The sequence below is a fragment of the Tyto alba genome, unplaced genomic scaffold (genome assembly GCF_018691265.1).
Source record: "Tyto alba isolate M040663 unplaced genomic scaffold, T.alba_DEE_v4.0 Super-Scaffold_6, whole genome shotgun sequence".
Classification (NCBI taxonomy): Eukaryota; Metazoa; Chordata; class Aves; order Strigiformes; family Tytonidae; genus Tyto; species Tyto alba.
The window spans coordinates 45,991,768-46,008,714 of NW_024881327.1; the positions used below are offsets into that span (position 1 = coordinate 45,991,768).

General features: G+C 43.9%; 1 protein-coding gene across 1 annotated transcript; it reads right to left on the bottom strand.

Annotated features, from left to right (window-relative positions):
* Nucleotides 1–10,870: 10,870 nt before the first annotated feature.
* Nucleotides 10,871–16,249, bottom strand: RNF4 (ring finger protein 4). The gene is made up of 7 exons (XM_032987327.2): nucleotides 16,047–16,249; nucleotides 15,458–15,578; nucleotides 14,625–14,704; nucleotides 12,877–12,886; nucleotides 12,320–12,422; nucleotides 11,498–11,588; nucleotides 10,871–11,150 (listed from the first exon to the last, which is right to left on the bottom strand). The coding sequence occupies exons 1-7, from the start codon at nucleotides 16,053–16,055 to the stop codon at nucleotides 11,001–11,003; spliced, it is 564 nt and encodes a 187-aa protein (XP_032843218.1). The 5' UTR covers nucleotides 16,056–16,249; the 3' UTR covers nucleotides 10,871–11,000.
* Nucleotides 16,250–16,947: the final 698 nt, after the last annotated feature.

The window sequence follows — 16,947 nt, forward strand, 5'->3', positions numbered from 1 at the left end:
GGGCTCCCTCATTTAACACTGTGCCTGTGCTCGTGCAGCAGCTCTGGGGGTGAGATGATGTCCTGCCCTGTCCCTGGGGGGCTGTTACTGCTGCCTGTCCCCCTTCGGCACCTGTCTGCCCACCCAGGAGTGGGCTGTGCATCTGTGTCACTGGGAAGCACAAGTGAGACCACACCTCGAATCCTGTGTCCAGTTTTGGGCCCCTCACTACAAGAACGACATTGAGGTGCTGGAGCGTGTCCAAAGAAGGGCAACAAAGCGGGTGAAGGGCCTCGAGCGCAAGTCTTATGAGGAGCAGCTGAGGGAACTGGGGTGGTTTAGCCTGGAGAAAAGGAGGCTGAGGGGGAGACCTTATCATGCTCTACAACTACCTGAAAGGAGGTTGTGGCGAGGTGGGTGTTAGTCTCTTTTCTCAAGTAACAAGTGACAAGACAAGAGGAAACGGCCTCAAGTTGCACCAGGGGAGGTTTGAATTGGATATTAGGAAAAATTTCTTCACTGAAAGTGTTGTCAAGCACTGGAACTGGCTGCCCAGAGAAGTGGTTGAGTCACCATCCCTGGAGGTATTTAAAAGATGTATAGACGTGGCACTTAGGAACATGGCTTAGTGGTGGATTTAGCAGTATTAGGTTAACAGTTGGACTCAATGATCTTAAGCGTCTTTTCCAACCTAAATAATTCTATGATTCTATGATTTTGACACTTTGCTTGGAGAGCCAGGACATTTGGCTGCCTCTAGCATAAATCACCAGCCAAACCTGGAGGCTGTTTTGAGGCCTATAGGTAAGACTGGATCTGAACCCAGACTCCAGTTCTTGTCACTTGTCAACCCTCTGGGCCATTCGATTCCTTTACCTGGTCCAGCGCTGTGTTTGCAGACGGATGCCACAGCTGCCCTGCAGAGTACACCATCATCTGCATCCTGCTCTCCTGGCAGTGCAGAGCCTCAGCTCGCTGGTGGAGCAGCAGCAAACGCCGTGCTGCCGGTTGTGCTGGGTGAACTGTGAAATGCAAGTCCCAGCAAGTAAAAACTGTCGCAGAGTGTGCCTTTGGGAGCATTGAGGTAAAATGAGGAAGGTGGAGAACCAAAGCAATAACCTCGCTCTAGCCGAGTGTTTCTCCTATAGACTGACATCAGGAAGACCCATGTGTCCAGACTAGGGTCAGGCTACATGCACATGCACAGGGTGCGAGGCACACACTGGGTCTGTTGCTTTAAATGTGCCCCAATTATTAATTGTACTATGCAGAGCATGTTCTTACATTACAACATTCTGTTTTTACATCAGTTAGTCTAAGAAGTCTTTGCATCATGAAATTGGACGCTAATTAAATTGCGGTGGTCGGTACCACCAAAGCATGCTTGGCATCGATGCTTCAGGAGAGGGGATATTAGACACAGAAATTGTGTTAGCCATGTTGGAAGGAGGCTGAGCAAGCGTTTTGGAGTGGTCAGACTATTTAACAACCTGTATGTATATGCATGAGAGATTACATCATGCTGGGGTTGAAAATAAAACTGAATGATTCAAGGCACCAGGGCAACATTTGAATGAGGGTCAATAGTAATTTTTCCCCCAGGGCTCTGGCTGCGAGTGCGGTGCGAGCAGGAGGGGATGCCGCAGGGTTGCCCCTGGCTTTAGCAGATGCCGTTAGACCCACTGGTGTGCCTGACCCACAGCTGCAGTGGCAGCGAGGAGCTGAAGGGGCTGGTGGAGCCAAGGGGCAGGTTGCCGGAGAGCACCAGCACCTGCGTGGGAGATGGGGGATCAGCAAAGTCAGCTCAGCCAGCACAGGCACAGCTGAGCATCCTGCAGGCACCCTGGCCTGGCGTACACCTAATTGTTAAATAGCTGCTCTGTTCTTAAGCAGAGCCAGGTAAGTCACTTCTCGACAGTTTCCTTTAAAAAAGAAAAATGAAAAGGAAAAAATAAAGCTAACCAAGATACTTCACAAATTCACACCAGTTACACTGTACTGTTTCAATAATGTAAAATCTCCTACCCATGCTGAAATAGTTAATATTTCAAAATTTTATTTTTACATGGACCTTTAGAAAAGAATTTAAGGTTGTTAAAATTGTTTCTCTCATTCACTGAAAAAATGTAAGAAACTATTTCAGATTAATGGGGAATTATTTCTTTTCTAATTTTTTTGAAGCTGCAACAGAAGAGCATGTTTACTCAGCTCATGTTCACCAGGGTAGTATGAAGTATGGCGTGGTGACCGTGGAGAGTTAAGAGTCACTGGAGGTGCCTTACAGTGACCAAGTCCTAAGAGAATATAAAGAATTCAGATGAAGAGATTTTAAATCCATGCAGAAAAAGGATGGTGCATGTCAGAGAGCCTGGCTGCCTGTGGAAGGAGTGAGACTATTTTGCAGCATATGTCAGGTCTCAGATAAGGTAAATACATGGCTCAGTGTTTGTGTCTTTCAGGAGCGAGTTAATTTTTTAATTAATCCTATCTAGACCTGAACAGATATGTCAGTCTGTTTCACAGATGTAAAACCGATTGAATTCCAAGGTAAAAGTGGTGAAAGGGCCATGCTCAAAGTTGGCTACCAGGATGTGTAACGCTGTGAAGCAGCTGACTCTAATTACAGACTCCCCAAACCGCTGCTGATCCGTGTACCTGCCACTTCCAAGGAGCTGACCTCATGGTGATAATAGTGAGCTTTCCTCTCTGCCCCACTGACACCATACTGCACCTTCAGCTTCCCCATCTCTAACCAGCCTGTGCAGGGAGGGGTGTTCATCTGGCAGGTTTCGGTGCCCGTGACTATGTACCCTCTTCTCCAGCCTGGGTGAGAGCTGCTTGCACTCCGCGAGGTGTCCCTGCCGCCTCCTCCGGCCTTCCACCAAAGAGCACATCTCCTCCAGCAACGTGCCAAGCATCTGTGGGTGGGAAGCTGCAGAAGCACAGAGCAGCTCAGCAGCAGGAAAGTGGGGAACCCAGCTGGAGAACGGGGCCAAACCCCTCACTCACAGCCAAGGGACATTATCACAGGAGCTGCCCGCAAGGGATTTCCCATGCTGAAGCAGTGACTTCTCAGCCTCATCAGCCTGCGTCCTTCAGGGAGAGTAGCAGCCAAACTTTTTAATGACCAGCTCCAAAACCCCCAAGTCTCATAGAAATTCACCCTCAGGAATGGGCCCATCACTTGCTCAGTGAAGTCAGGCCAGCGAAGGAACCCGATGCCCCGTCTGTGGCCGGCAGCAGCTTCCAGCCGCGCACAGGGACGGGCTGCGGCACTGCTGGAGCAGAGCCGGCGGGGAAACACCGACACATTCCACACAAGAACATAAACATTTTATCCTTCATCTTTAAGGGTCTTGAAACAGCAGGATAACTTCAGAGGGGCTGGTTTGCAAACCCGAGGGAGGGTGCAAGAGAGATGGAAGTGCTTCCCTGTGCGCTGGAGGGGCTCGGAGCAGACACAAGCCAGCGGCACCTGGCTGGGGCCGTGACTCAGGCTGAGAGAGCACAATTACCTGAACTGGCATTTCTCCAGGACCCTGGGATTAACGATTAGGTTCTCATAAGAGGTGACAGAAAACCTATTACCTCCCCATAAATACTCAACAACATTTTAGAGAGTTAATTTATTTCCCTCTCCTCCCCTCTTCTTCTGCAATTTACATTAACAGTTGCTAAATATATTACAGCACGCTTTACCCCAATTCACCGCTTCAAAGACCTCCCCATAGTAATTTCATAAGTAATTTGCTACTTGATCTTATAACTCCAGCACATATTGTCAACCACAGGAATTTTATTTCAGTCCAAATCACCATCCTTTTGAAAGTTAATATCCATTATTTTCCTCTAGTAGAGTTTCATCTGCTCTGCAGCAGTAGAAAGAAAATATTTCAGTCTAACTGGAACCATTAGGTGGAGATCTGTGTAATGGAGACATCCCAATACTGCCTGTTAATCTCTCCGCTGAAGCTGAGGTCATTTGGAAAATATGAGTTTTCACTTTGCTCATCTCTGATCTCTAATCTGAGGTATAATTTCTTTTTCTACACGGACCCGAGAGTAAATGGAGCTGATCACCATTTAAACACATCTGGCATCTTACCTCCAGGAACAAAATACGATGTGAATTTGTAATACAGGGGTCCTCAAATCCTCACTGGCCCATGGGTGAGCGATGCGGTGGTGTGCACCACAGCACCAGTGACTGCCTTCTGTCACAAGCAAATCCATAGAATACTGGCACCTATGCATATCAGCCAGATCCAAGAAATGCCTTTTGTCTACTGAGAACGGTCATGAAACTTCCTTCCTACATTTTGACTCTTTTGCAATACCAGTTTGATATGTATGAACCAAAAGTGCTAGCCCTTGGCAGGGGTCTTGGGAAAAATAGCTTTCAAAGTGGTCTTATGCTCTGAATATAGTCTGGTCTTTGCCCCTCCGAGTAGCAGCAGTAATATTTTATGGCATTGGCAGACTCTTGTCCTTCCTCCTGCCAGAGGATGAGGAAAATGGCTTATCTGGCCTTTGCTCCTGGACTGGTCCACACTGACAGTGCATCTGGCAAAGCCACAACTAGCTCGTCGGTGGTCAAGACCCCAACACGCCATGGCAAGGGAGCTGCCTCAGGGGGAGACACTGCTTCTTACTGGTCACCACCTTGAAGGGCACTCTGCTATTTGACAGATAAGTTAATACGACAACAAAATAAATATGAATTAAAATCAGCATGAATTGAAATAAATCTGAGTTAGAAGGGGAGGAATTCCCCCTTGGCCCACCACAGGTGCTCACAAAGCCCCATGTGCTATGGTGTGGGGAAGTCAGCAAGAACTGTGTGTTGTGGTATTGGTGTCCTGCACTAGGCTATCACAATTATGAACATAAAACCTTTCCAAGAAAATACTTAGTTCTTGAAGAAAAATATTTTTCTTTTGAGTTGTGATGCCTCCGGGGAGCTTTATTTCGAGGCTGCTCAGACAACTCCGAGAGGGGCCTTCTTTACTTTCTTTACAAATATTTTCATAATGTTTTCTTCATTGAGAGGCAGGAGGATCTTCTCCTCCTGGGTCAGCAGGGTTCACAGCCAAGAGGGGCAGCGTTAAAAGCACAAGCCACCACCACTACACTGCGAGGTCACCAACCCCGACTGTCCCTTCAGGGCTTGCGCCATGTTGCATTTCTCCCTTTATAGCACTGGAAACTACCAGGGGCTGGGAAGTTCCCAACAGGGTCCCAGCAGACTCCACTGCTACACCTAGTGCTAAATTCAAACTGCCCTTCTGTGACTTTTATCGTTTTTCTCTTCATCTGTCCACTTGTGTGTTGGCGAAGCTTTCCCCCTCTTATCTCATATGTAAAATGTAACGTAAGATAGTGGTGTGATGCCTGGTTCCCAGCTGAGAGCTGAAGAAGATAAAGAAGCACAACTACACATTTTAATGTTTGCCATTAACCTTGAATAATCCCTTCCCACTCATACTGGGCCTGTTACTGCAATAAACTTCAACATACTAAATATTTGTGTTAAATCCTCTCTAACAGTTCCCTCGTTAGGCTGAATAAAAGTCAGCTTTCTTCTATATGTCCCAGCAAGATCCCTAATCATCTCCATTGTTTTTCTCTTGGCTTCCTTAACATTATCAGTTCACAGCTTAAACAGGAATTGCCAGCTTCATCATCTGCTTTAATAACAAGTGTTTAATAATTGCAGGTATAATTATTCACAACACTGACAAACTTTGCTATTCGCCACTAATTTCTTCAAATTACTGAAGGCATAAAGCAAAAATAAACTAGTTAGACATTAATTTCTAATCAAGTCTCGTTATTGTTGTTTAATGAACAAAATCTTCAACCCAGTGTTCTAACAATATTTTGTTACACTATGAAAAACAAGCCAACAGAATGCCGGGTTGCATCAACAAGGGCATCACCAGTAGAGATAAAGAAGTCATTATCCAACTCTACTCAGCGCTTGTCAGTCCACGCCTGGAATACTGTGTTCAGTTTTGGTCCCCACCATGCAAAACAGATGTGGACAGGCTAGAAATGGTCCAGAGGAGGGCCCCAAAGATGATCAAGGGACTGGGAAGCCTGGCATCTGAGGAAAGCCTGAGAGAACCGGGGTTGTTAATCCTTGAGAAGAGAAGGTTTAGGGGAGACTTTATCACCATGTTCCAGTCTTTAAAGGGTGGCTATACAGAGGATGGAGACTCCTTTTTTACAAGGAGTCACATGGGAAAGACGAGGGATAATGGGTACCAGTTACTCCTGGGGACATTCTGATTGGACACAAGAGGAAAATTTTTCGCAATGAGAACAACCAGCCACTGGAATAATCTCCCCAGGGAAGTGGTGGATTCCCCAACATCAGACACTTCTAAGACTCAGCTGGGCAGGGTGCTGGGCCATCTTGTCTTAACCGTGCTTTTGCCAAGAAGGTTGGACCAGATGAACCTTGAGGTCCCTTCCAGCCTGGTATTTTATGATTCTTTGATATGAAAAAATAAAGATGATGGTGGCTTACATCCACATATGCTTTGGATTTTGGTTAGAAACACTAATCCCAGACCTCTGTCAGGGTGTGTGTCCACACCAAAACGGTGTGGCACCAGCCAACAGCATATTTCCCCACCTTGGATTCATCCTACTTATATGTTTTGATTATCCCCACAATCAAAAAATAGGGAGACACATCACAAAACCCCAAACAAAGGATTGTCATGAAACCAAGTCCCCCTCATTCTGTCAACTCCTCCTGTCCATGCGGTCAATGCATCCGGGGGGCTGGATGGTCTCTCCTGTGGGGTCCAGGGTGATGCGGCTGCAACCAGCGTAACTCAGTTTGGGTAGGTGAACCCCAGCCCTCGGAATCCTGCCTGTCCAGGAACAAGCCAAAACTGCACTGTCAACCACCAGGCTAGCCCTAGCAACAGCCCCAAACTCTTCCTAAGTGTTGGATCTAAGCTAAAACAGACACACAGAGTTTTCTAACCCAGTGAACTGCTCTGTGTCCTCGTCTGGTCTAGTCATGGCTTTGGGCATCAGCACGGCATGGAACGAGGAGTGCGGGACACAAGCCCAGGACCGTAGGTATTTCCCAGCCTATAAACACAACACCTTACCCCAGGGATCTCTCAGATAGTAAGGGTGCAGGCTTGTGGATATTTGCTAATTCAAATGTGGAACCCAGAGGGAGAACTGAGGAGGTTAGAGCCTACAGTCTCACTCCTGTCCAGAATATCCAAGCATTGCAAGTTCAGCTGTAAAATCAGTGTACAGAATAGTATAGATATATGAATACATAAACATTTTTTTTCAAAAGAAGATCAAAATAAGCTTTTTCTAGTCATCTTAACAGATATGAAACAATAATAAAACCAATAAAATCCTACACAATATCTAGGTAGGAATGCTGAGGTATAACAAGAGCATACACAGCTTTACTTTTCATTTCTTTAATATCAAACCCATCCTACTTCCCTTCCATTTCCAAGGAGCTGCTATGCACCCAGCACAATTATTTCATTCATCTCTCCAGATGAATAGGTATTGCCCTGCTCTGGTCCTGTGAAACCCCATTGATGTCAGAGGGAGTGGTGGGTTCACAGCAGATCCGGCAAACAAGGCGCCAGACTTTTCCCTTGAACACAGGGCAAACAACAGCCCCACTTTTGCAGGAGAGGAGGCTCCAAAAGGAAGGCTCTGCCTGACTTCACACCCGAGAACCAGGCGGCATTTCTCAAGTCGCCAGCCTCCAGCACCACTTGAATCGCTCCTCACTGCTCCCTTCAGACAGCGGCTCTGGGGGACAATTTGCAGCTCCTGCAGATGGCTGTAGAAATGTATGGAACTGTCTGATTTTTGCTGGTCAGATAAAAATAACTAAAAAATTGGTTTCAGGGTCCAAGCCTCTCCAGCTGGAAGTCTCCTTTCTTTCTGAGCAGTGGTGACAGTCACAGAGCCGAGCAGCACTGCTTTCTGTGCAGTGCTCTCTGCCTTCAAATGCAAGAGGTAGGAGCAGGCAAAAATAAAAGGAACACTGGATGGCAAAACCTAATAAACTATTTCTACTGACAGAGAGCCCTTGGTATGACAAAAGCACTTCAAATATGTTTTAGCCAGAAGTGTCAGAAATTCAGTCTTTTGCAAGCATTTCTTCTAATTAGCTCTTTGCAATTCATGAGACCTCGTGTTGAGCAGACACCTTTCTTCCCCAGCAGAGTTCTGGCTGCTCCCGCAGCCCCACGCTCAATTTACTCAGCTAAGGGGTACTAATGCTTCAATATGCAGCAAGAATTTTCTTAAATGTTGAAAGACTTAAACAAATTATAACCATCCTATAATTTGGCAGGTTAGAAAAGAAGCTTTTAAAGAGCCTTGTAAAATGAATGACTTAAACCTTCACTCCAGGCTATTTTTAAAATTCATTTGTCTGCACTCCAGCAAGGAAGAAGGCACAAATATATGCATGATCCATGTCTAAAATTTTGATTGCTGAATTAGTTAGAAATAAGCTACAATCTTTGTGGCTATTAATAAATGATTTGGGGAAACTGTGTTGGAACATTGGTCACTGAAATAGCCACAGCTTCATACACTTCCTCCACAAAGCAAGAATTGGAATGAGATTTATGGAGGAATATATGGCAAAGGAAAGAAGCCATAGCAGACCACCTCCTTGCAGCAGAGTTTTAATGCCTAATTTACACGCTTCCTTCCACTGCAATGTGTGCACTTTTAATCACGCTAATTATAAAGTGCCCACTTGTCATGATGCTGCAAATCAAAATATGCAAAAAGAACTACGCAGGAGTTTGCATAAAAAAAATAATGCTGCTCCATCTAGCCCATCCCACAGAGCCACGAGGTGCCCTTGCTCTATGTCTCTGCCATCAGCAATAGTGTGAACTCACGGAGCACAGCAAGGACCTTGCCTCAGTTGAGATCTTTGCGGTAGGGAGAATATTTAAGCTGGCACCTTCAGATGCTCTGCAGGAGTGGAGGGTGCAGAGCCAGGAGCTGCTTCTGCTTCCGCTCTGCTGCCGTGTGTGCCCCTGGGCACTGGAAAGGGCAGAAGAGATCAGAGCAGATATCGAAGAGATGAACGCTTGCTAAAGGAAATGAGGGGTAAACTACTGCCAGAGGAAGCAGAGGCCCTTCACCTTCCCTGGGAAGCAAGGAGAATCCCTCGATAGATGTGAATGCATTTTGTGTACTCTCTGGGAAACAAGTTTCCATATAAATAATAGAAGTGAGTTTAAAATGGATGTCTGCAATTGCTTGCATAGACAGACCTCTGAGACCATTAATCCCTTGACTTCTGTTACCTCTGTATCAATATCATAATCAATATCATCACCCATGATTTTTATGTGTAAGGTTTTTAATGCTAATATCTTGTTTGTGCAATTTGAGAAAGGAAACAGGTTTAGAAATAAGCAGCTCCCCACTCACATTTTCATTCATAATGAAACAGAGCACTGCAGAAACAGCCAAACTGGGTTTCACATCATCAGGCAACACAAGAGATTAAAAGACATAAACTATTTTGAGGTTAAAACGTGCTCACAAGCCCAAAGGCTCAATCACATACTCTTGACTTAGAGAAGAAAATATTTAAACAGACATATGAAATTAGCACTCGCTGCCACCAAGTGTAGATCAGACACAATGCAAGGACATACATTTCTACAGTTAACAAAGGCTTTGTAGATAGCACTGCATCACCTGTAAGCATCGCCTCAGAGCTCTGTCAACACCCTGTGAGACCTCACCCAGGCAAATCGAGGTTTAAGCTCTGCAGCCAGAACACAGTGGCTCGTCGCAGCAGCTGTGGCCTCATTAAACTGATCTGTCTGACGTGCACCAACGCTCACCTTTGGCAATTCCCCTTTGTGATACCCATTTGTCACCTGGCTGCTCACACATCCCTGCACTTTGCTCTGTAGTTACAGTTTCTGGCCGTGATGCTCCAGCACTGGTCCCCACTCTAGAGCACTGGTCTCCACTGCAGCCCCCAGGACCACCCTCCCCACTCATCTCACCCTTCACTACAGACACTGCAGCACTGCGAGCATCCCAGAGACTACATGATCCACCTAAACCCTGCACCAGGCTTCTTACCTGGCTTCCTGTCCCAGGACAGGCCTTCCCTGGATTTGGATTTCAGTTTAAACAAAATTTAACATCTGGCTCATATTTTGTATTTACGCATTCTCTTTCCCCAAAATGTGATCTAGAATCAGACCCCAGATGAGAACAGCTTTCTGCTATTGCTGCATGCTTCGTCCCACCAAAGCATCAAATCTGACTGCAGATGAGAGGGTAGTTCTAATGGATCTGGTATTTCAGCAGAAGACCACCAAGGGTTTAACTGACGCAGCAAGGACTCACCCATCACAACAGCCTATGTGTCTGCACAGCCTTCTACTTAAAAAGAACTGATTGCTGGTTAACAGCAGGGTATTCTGCTGCATTGCCCTGGTTGGCAATTTCATTTTGATTTATGATAAAACAGTCCATCATTACAGAACTTACTCTACTTGGGCAAAGATGGTATAGCAGAAAGCAATATAGTCAGGAGCTGCTTATAGGATAGAAATAAAAGTGTAATGAAATGGCAAATTGCTCATCTGCCCACTTTGAAAGCTAACTATTCCATACCTCTGTGAGACGGAGAGAATCATTTAAAGAGTGAGAAATAACAAAATATTCAGACCCCTCTTGTTTAAGCATTAAAAAGGTAGAAGGAAATGGATTAGCTGCTTCCTTTCTGATACGGGCTGCTGGTCTAGTTTAGAGACAGTCATAAAATTAACATCAGAATGAGGGACACAACAAGAAGCAGCTTGGACCATAAAAAAGCTGTCTATACGCGTACAGGTTATTCTCCGAAAAAAATCAGTTTTATTTGGATGTGTGCACAACCTGCTGCTCTTTAAATCTTCAGAGCACTGAAAACATGACATTTTCCACAAAAATCCAGTTGAGTCTGTCCTGAGAAACAGAAGTACTCATATATAAATGGGGTGATACTGTCTGTGAGTGAGTTTCTTCCTGCAGGTTGGGCAAGAGTTGGCATTCCTAAGGGAATCACGGAGGCACTGGCTGCAGAAGACGTGGCCGCATTTGGTTGACACGATCAGTCGTCCACTTTGCACAATCTGGAAGAAAAGAAACCGCAACAGGAATCGGGAGTGAAGAATTCGACTCGGATGCTCTGTTGGCACCGGGCAAATAGGACTCGGGGTGTCTGGAGTCGGTACATTACTACTATAGCAATAAGGAACCCGAGCATCTCTCGGGGCCCTCTCGGCAAGTGTTCCTCCCTCGACGTACAGCACTAAGAAGTGACTGGGAGGTACAAGCCAGCTCCACCTTCAAACCGAGCTCTGTACTTCAAGCCGGCTGCCTGTAGCGTCCCACATAAGCCAACAGACTTGCGCAGCTCACCCTCTGCCCCGTTCTCCCTCCGGCAAAAGAGCAACGATGGCAACGTGTAGATCCTTACCTCCGAGTAGCCATCCATGCAAATCGGACAGCTAACGGTACCGGACGGCCTTGCAGTGGAAAGAACAAAAACAGAAGCAACAGGCATCCATTAATGTCACCGTGTTTCGAGGGTTACCGACACACAGAGTCACGCAATCATCTGACTGCACAGACTGGCCACGACACACGTCGCCTGAAGAGCCCTGCGTACCTCTGAGTCTCTCAGCTTGTTGCATTTAATAAGTCTCCGTTACCTAAGGGAAACGGCATCTTGGTTTTCATTAGGGGGAAGATGCACTTAGTCACCCTGCTCTATTATTACAAGTAACAGCCGTCCACTGCACTGTGCAGCGTCTGGGCGGCAGTATTAATTTTCAACAGGTCATAAATAAGAGTTTTGTAACAAAAGCACCTAGCTGTCCTTTAGAAACTATTCATTCTAGAAAGGAAAGAGGTTGTCGAGAATTAAAACATCCCCTACTCTAATTTAGCTACATCCCAGCCCTGTTACATTCATACCAAGAACTCTTTCTTTACAAATTGGGTGATTTTATGAAGGATATTTTCAGAATGTCTGGCTGTGTCTTTTATGTATGGCAAGCATTTCAGTGTATCTCAAGCTGTACTGCAAGTTACATTAGATAATGATTTCATGAACAGCAGAACAAAAGTTTGTGTTGGCTTTCTTGAGCTTTTGTTGAATGAGCTCTCTTCTATAAATGCAATTCTATTTTAGGTCTGCAATTTTCATACAGTAATCAACAGAACCCAAAAGCTTAGGAAAAATCCGTTTCTACTGTATATCAGAAAGTAGACTTCAGAAAGACACTTTATCACATACATATCATTATCTCTTGGTTCGTCTTCATCATCACTAATCAGTATACAGATATCCAACTGTTGCTGGCCTATTAGTCTGAGATTTCTCCTTTGTTGTTGATTCTCTGCAATTTAATTTTGGTAAGTTAGATATATTATAAAATGTATAACCCTTGAACTATCCTTGAAATGCATGATTAAAAATAGTCTGTAACTTTCTCTTTGGTTCCTTCACTGCAATATAGGCTAAAAAAGCTATTGAAATTTTCTTATTCGAAACTGATATTCTAGTGCTAAAAGTGGCAACTAAAATTACTGTCCACTTTGGAAAACAAGAACACGTATTGCGAGCAGCTTTGGTGTATTTTATGTCAGATGCTCTCTACAAGCTCTGATAGCAACTGTGAAACACAAATATGATCCCTTCTCTAAGATACTCACCAGATACTTTAGTACTTTGCCTTTTGGTAAATATAGTTTCAATCCATGCTGCTCAAGTTTGGTGCAAAAGACTAAAACAAAGCCCAAAACAAACAACTTCAGGACAATTCCATTATCAATTGTAAAATGTCAACTCACCTTCAACAATCTTGCATTGATATACATGGCAAGGGAGAGAAAAGAAAATACAATTAGACTTTGGTGTGCACCCCTAGCGTTACATCCAAACGCCAGACAAGCAAAGCAATTCCAACAAAACAAGCTAAGAATGGCAGGAGAGCCCTCTCTCATTTTGATTAACAATGTTAAAAGTAGTAGTAAATTAGCTGCTGCTCTGAAAACAAGTGGTTGCACCTGGTTCTGTTCGCGATGCTGCAAAGGGATAGAAATGGAGGCATCTTATGAACCATGTGAATGCCCTCCTTCCTGCTCCCCAGTTTCAGTACCCCAATTTGATTTAGGCTGCAGATTCTTTCCCTTTTCCTCCCCGAAACAGGCCAATTCATGTGTGATATCCATAAACACTTCATGTTAGATTAACAACTGCTGAAGAAACAAACGATCCCAAACCCACTATTGTCTTTGGTGGAACTAGACCTCGGACAATGCGGATTATGTTATCAAGTTTGAAGACCTTTCTTTGCAAAGGCACAGAAACAATTCCAACAGGAGATAACCCCATGTTATTCCTCCTGCTTGTTTCTGGTTTGAGCAGCAGCAGTGGCATCCCAAAACAGATGTTCTCAACTACACTGTGTATCTGATCAAATACTATTCTAGCTTTAAAAATATCTGTAAACAACAGATTTTTTAAAGACTTCTTGGAGTAATAAACTGAACTAGTTTGTACCACAGTCAGCTACAGTTGTATGTGACATCTCTCTGACAGAAGTGCCTTAAACCAACCTTGCTGATAAACATCATATTTATGAAGTCAAAGATTAACTGTTATCTCCTTTACTTTTTATTTAAATCATTGGCCTATATCTTTGATATATCTAGAATAGCTTAAACTTTAAACTGCATCTCCTTATGTTACATTACCCATGAACAGTATATATTTTCCCCATGTTCTGGGGATATGAGTAATAGTTGTAGATGTTGATGCATTCCTGGGCCCATTTGAGGTTGAATGTGAACTCCATCTAAAGTGGTAAATCAGAGCTGTGTTTTAACCCCTTAAGTCAGGATACCTTTGTAGATGCCAGAAGACAAGACCAGAAGATGAGTTTTTGAATATCTATACGCCTTGGTAAACTATGACCCAAACTTTGTAAGGATTAAGCCTAAGTTTTATTTCTGCATTCATGACATCCATTTACTTTTACTGTACAGATCTTCATATATAGGTCAAATGCACATTTCAGTAGAGCCTTAGCATTCAGCCTTCTAAATTCCTCAAGCTTAGTAGCTACTATTAGGATTCTGTATAAACATTCATGATTGTGCCATGACAAGTATATCGGATTTCCTCTGATCCTTAGACTAACATGTAGCAAATGAGTGGTCTACATCCTTAGATAATGTCATACTTGAAATGTATTTATCATTATGTCTACACAATGAAAAGACATATGATCACCTCAAGACTGGCTAATTGGTCAAAATTCTTGTATAAACATTTAACCATCCATTTTTCAGCAAAAGTGCGCATGAAATTTTACAATAATCTGGGAAAACAAGGCTGTATTGCAGTGCCCAGGAAAAGGATTGCTAAGCAGCACCTCCAGAGCAGCTTCTGTGTTGACCCATAACACACGGCTTTCATGCACTGACAAGTCAACTTTGACCTTAAAACTGATCCTTCAAGCGAGAGTCTATCAAGAAGCACAACAGAAAAGTATCTTGACTACAAGATTTGGATAAGTGTGCTGTTTGTGACTTACCACAACAGAATCATTGTGAGTTAGATCAACGACTACAGGGTCAGAAGATTCACATGTGAGATCTACTACTTCTTCACCAGCTTAAAAACAAAATGTTAGAATCAAGATCAGAGATTACAGAGGAATAAAACTGCCTGCCACTATGTAACAGGCTGAGGTATGATTCAACCTTGCCGTATCCCTCTTCTCTTCAGGAACGTATCCAGCATTTCACTCAAGCTTTGCCCTCAACAGTCCATCTAGAGCATTACCACCAGTGTCCTCTGCAAGTTGCAATGCAAGAGGAAGAGCGGCCGAGTTCCTCACTCAGTTTTGTTGTATGACAACAGCTTGTGGGAGGTACACAGCACCAGATTATTCAGCTAACGGGAGAAGGTTTATCACACAGAATAAAACATGAATCCTGTAAGATATAATAATTTTACAGTACTGTGCTGCAAATGTTCCCTTGAGGGATGCAGCCTGACTAATGACAAAATCTCTATATTATCTTCTTAAAACTTGGGACTTCCCAAACTTGGTTTGCCACTACCTGTAGTGGCAGCTGCAGTGACTCCCAGCTCATGAGAGTAGACATTTACAGGTTTGAGCAACACTTGAGTCCCTTTCTTACACAGCTCCTCTATCACTAGTGGTGAATGTATTGCACCTCAGTAACAAAGTAAACCAGTTGGCAGTAGGCTTGTTGATTATCCATGCCATAATAGGCATTTTTAAAAGGTTTCCCTTCCTCTCCAGTGAGCAGCCTAGAAACTGGCAAAAACACCTCATAAGTCGGACTCCAACCCTCCAGAATCATTTTATGTTCCCACCATGTTAAAAAGAAAGTTTACCACTTTCTTCAAGTTCTATTGGTTCTGCTTCTGAAGCCATTTCTGCAGTAGAAGCTGCCAGCCTGTTTCGTTTCCGAGCCTGACGGGAATTAACTGCTCCTCCACGGCGCTTTCGCTGAGTCTAAGAGAGAACAGAGCCTTAGCATTGCATTGAGGAGTAATATTCACGTCGCCCTCATTTTTGCAGCACCAATGAAAGCACACAAGGATACTCAAAACAACCCCCAGAAAGGCCATCACATGCATCAAATGGTGCAATGGGTCATTCCTACCTGAACGTGTCACATCAGGGACAAGACAGCACCCCAGATCTCTTACCAGTTGGCTCACAAAGAAAAAACATATCCTAATGGTTTGCTAGTGAAAAGACCTGCTCACAATTATAGCGGGTTTTTTCTAAGCTCTTCTGAACTATTGCTAGCACCTAGAGAGATCAAAAATCTGAAGTATCACAGAACACGAAGGTACATGAGCTTTTAGTATGCTTATGTCCCAGTACATTTACTACAAACTCTTAAAAACATTTGTAGAAGTACCACAAAAAACATGCTTTAAGAATCAGGTTTGCCTCGAGTAGTAAAACACTTACTGTGCTCATGGTGTTTCTCGATCCAAAATCCACAGAAAAATAAGAGGTACAAACACCAAAAAACTAATTGCAAGGAAGCAATCAATTACAAGGAAGTATCAATTCCTTATAGTCCTTTTGGCAGACACAGTGTTACAAAGTCCAGATTTCTCAGGGTCTGAGAACAATGTTCTTCCAAACCTATAAGAAAAGAAGAGAGAAGATTACCTACCTGGAATGTTTGTCCTCTTAAATACAACCCCTCTCCAAGATTCCCATTCCCGAGTCACCAGTTTCTGTCCAAAGCTAGAGGAGAAGTTCCAGACTTTGGTCTTTGAGCCTCAGACACCTGCAGCTGAGCCTGAAGCCTCAGTCATTCTTACTCATTTCCTAAACTAAACAGCAGAATAAGCTAGTTTGTTAGCAAGGTAGAAAAATCATAAGAAGAAATCCCAATGAAGCTTAACTGAAAAGCAACTGATTGACTCTCAGGGAAATGTTTGTGTGTGGTACTGAAGGTCACATCTTAAACCTTGCTCCTTGTTAAATTATGTGTCCAACACACAATGAGGAGCTGGGGAAAGGCAGTAGGGGACCTCAAACAAGCCAAATAATTAATTTTTAAGACAAAGCATTGCCAATTAGTAGGGGAAATATTTTCTTTAATAGAAGTCGTAAAGTGGAATCAAGCCTGCCAGACAACTTGCATTTTACTGCATGAAGAACCAAAGGCCTTAACAGAAAACTCATTGTCCAATGACTGAGCCTACATGAAGCTTTGTTACAAACCCATCTTTGAAAAAAATCACCTCTTGACACACAGGTGCTTTTTGCTCCAGGTGTCTCAAACCATCTAGAATTCCCTGTCCCCATACGTTTTTTGCAAGTCTGACAGCACAGAAGCCCTAGCAAACCTTAATAA

What these genes read in the sequence shown, in the direction of transcription:
- RNF4 (XM_032987327.2), bottom strand. An exon ending in GAACCAAGAGATAATGATAT is followed by an intron (nt 11,589 to 12,319) that starts GTATGTGATAAA and finishes ACGGTGACATTA; the next exon opens with ATGGATGCCTGTTGCTTCTG. An exon ending in GCATGGATGGCTACTCGGAG is followed by an intron (nt 11,151 to 11,497) that starts GTAAGGATCTAC and finishes CTTTTCTTCCAG; the next exon opens with ATTGTGCAAAGTGGACGACT.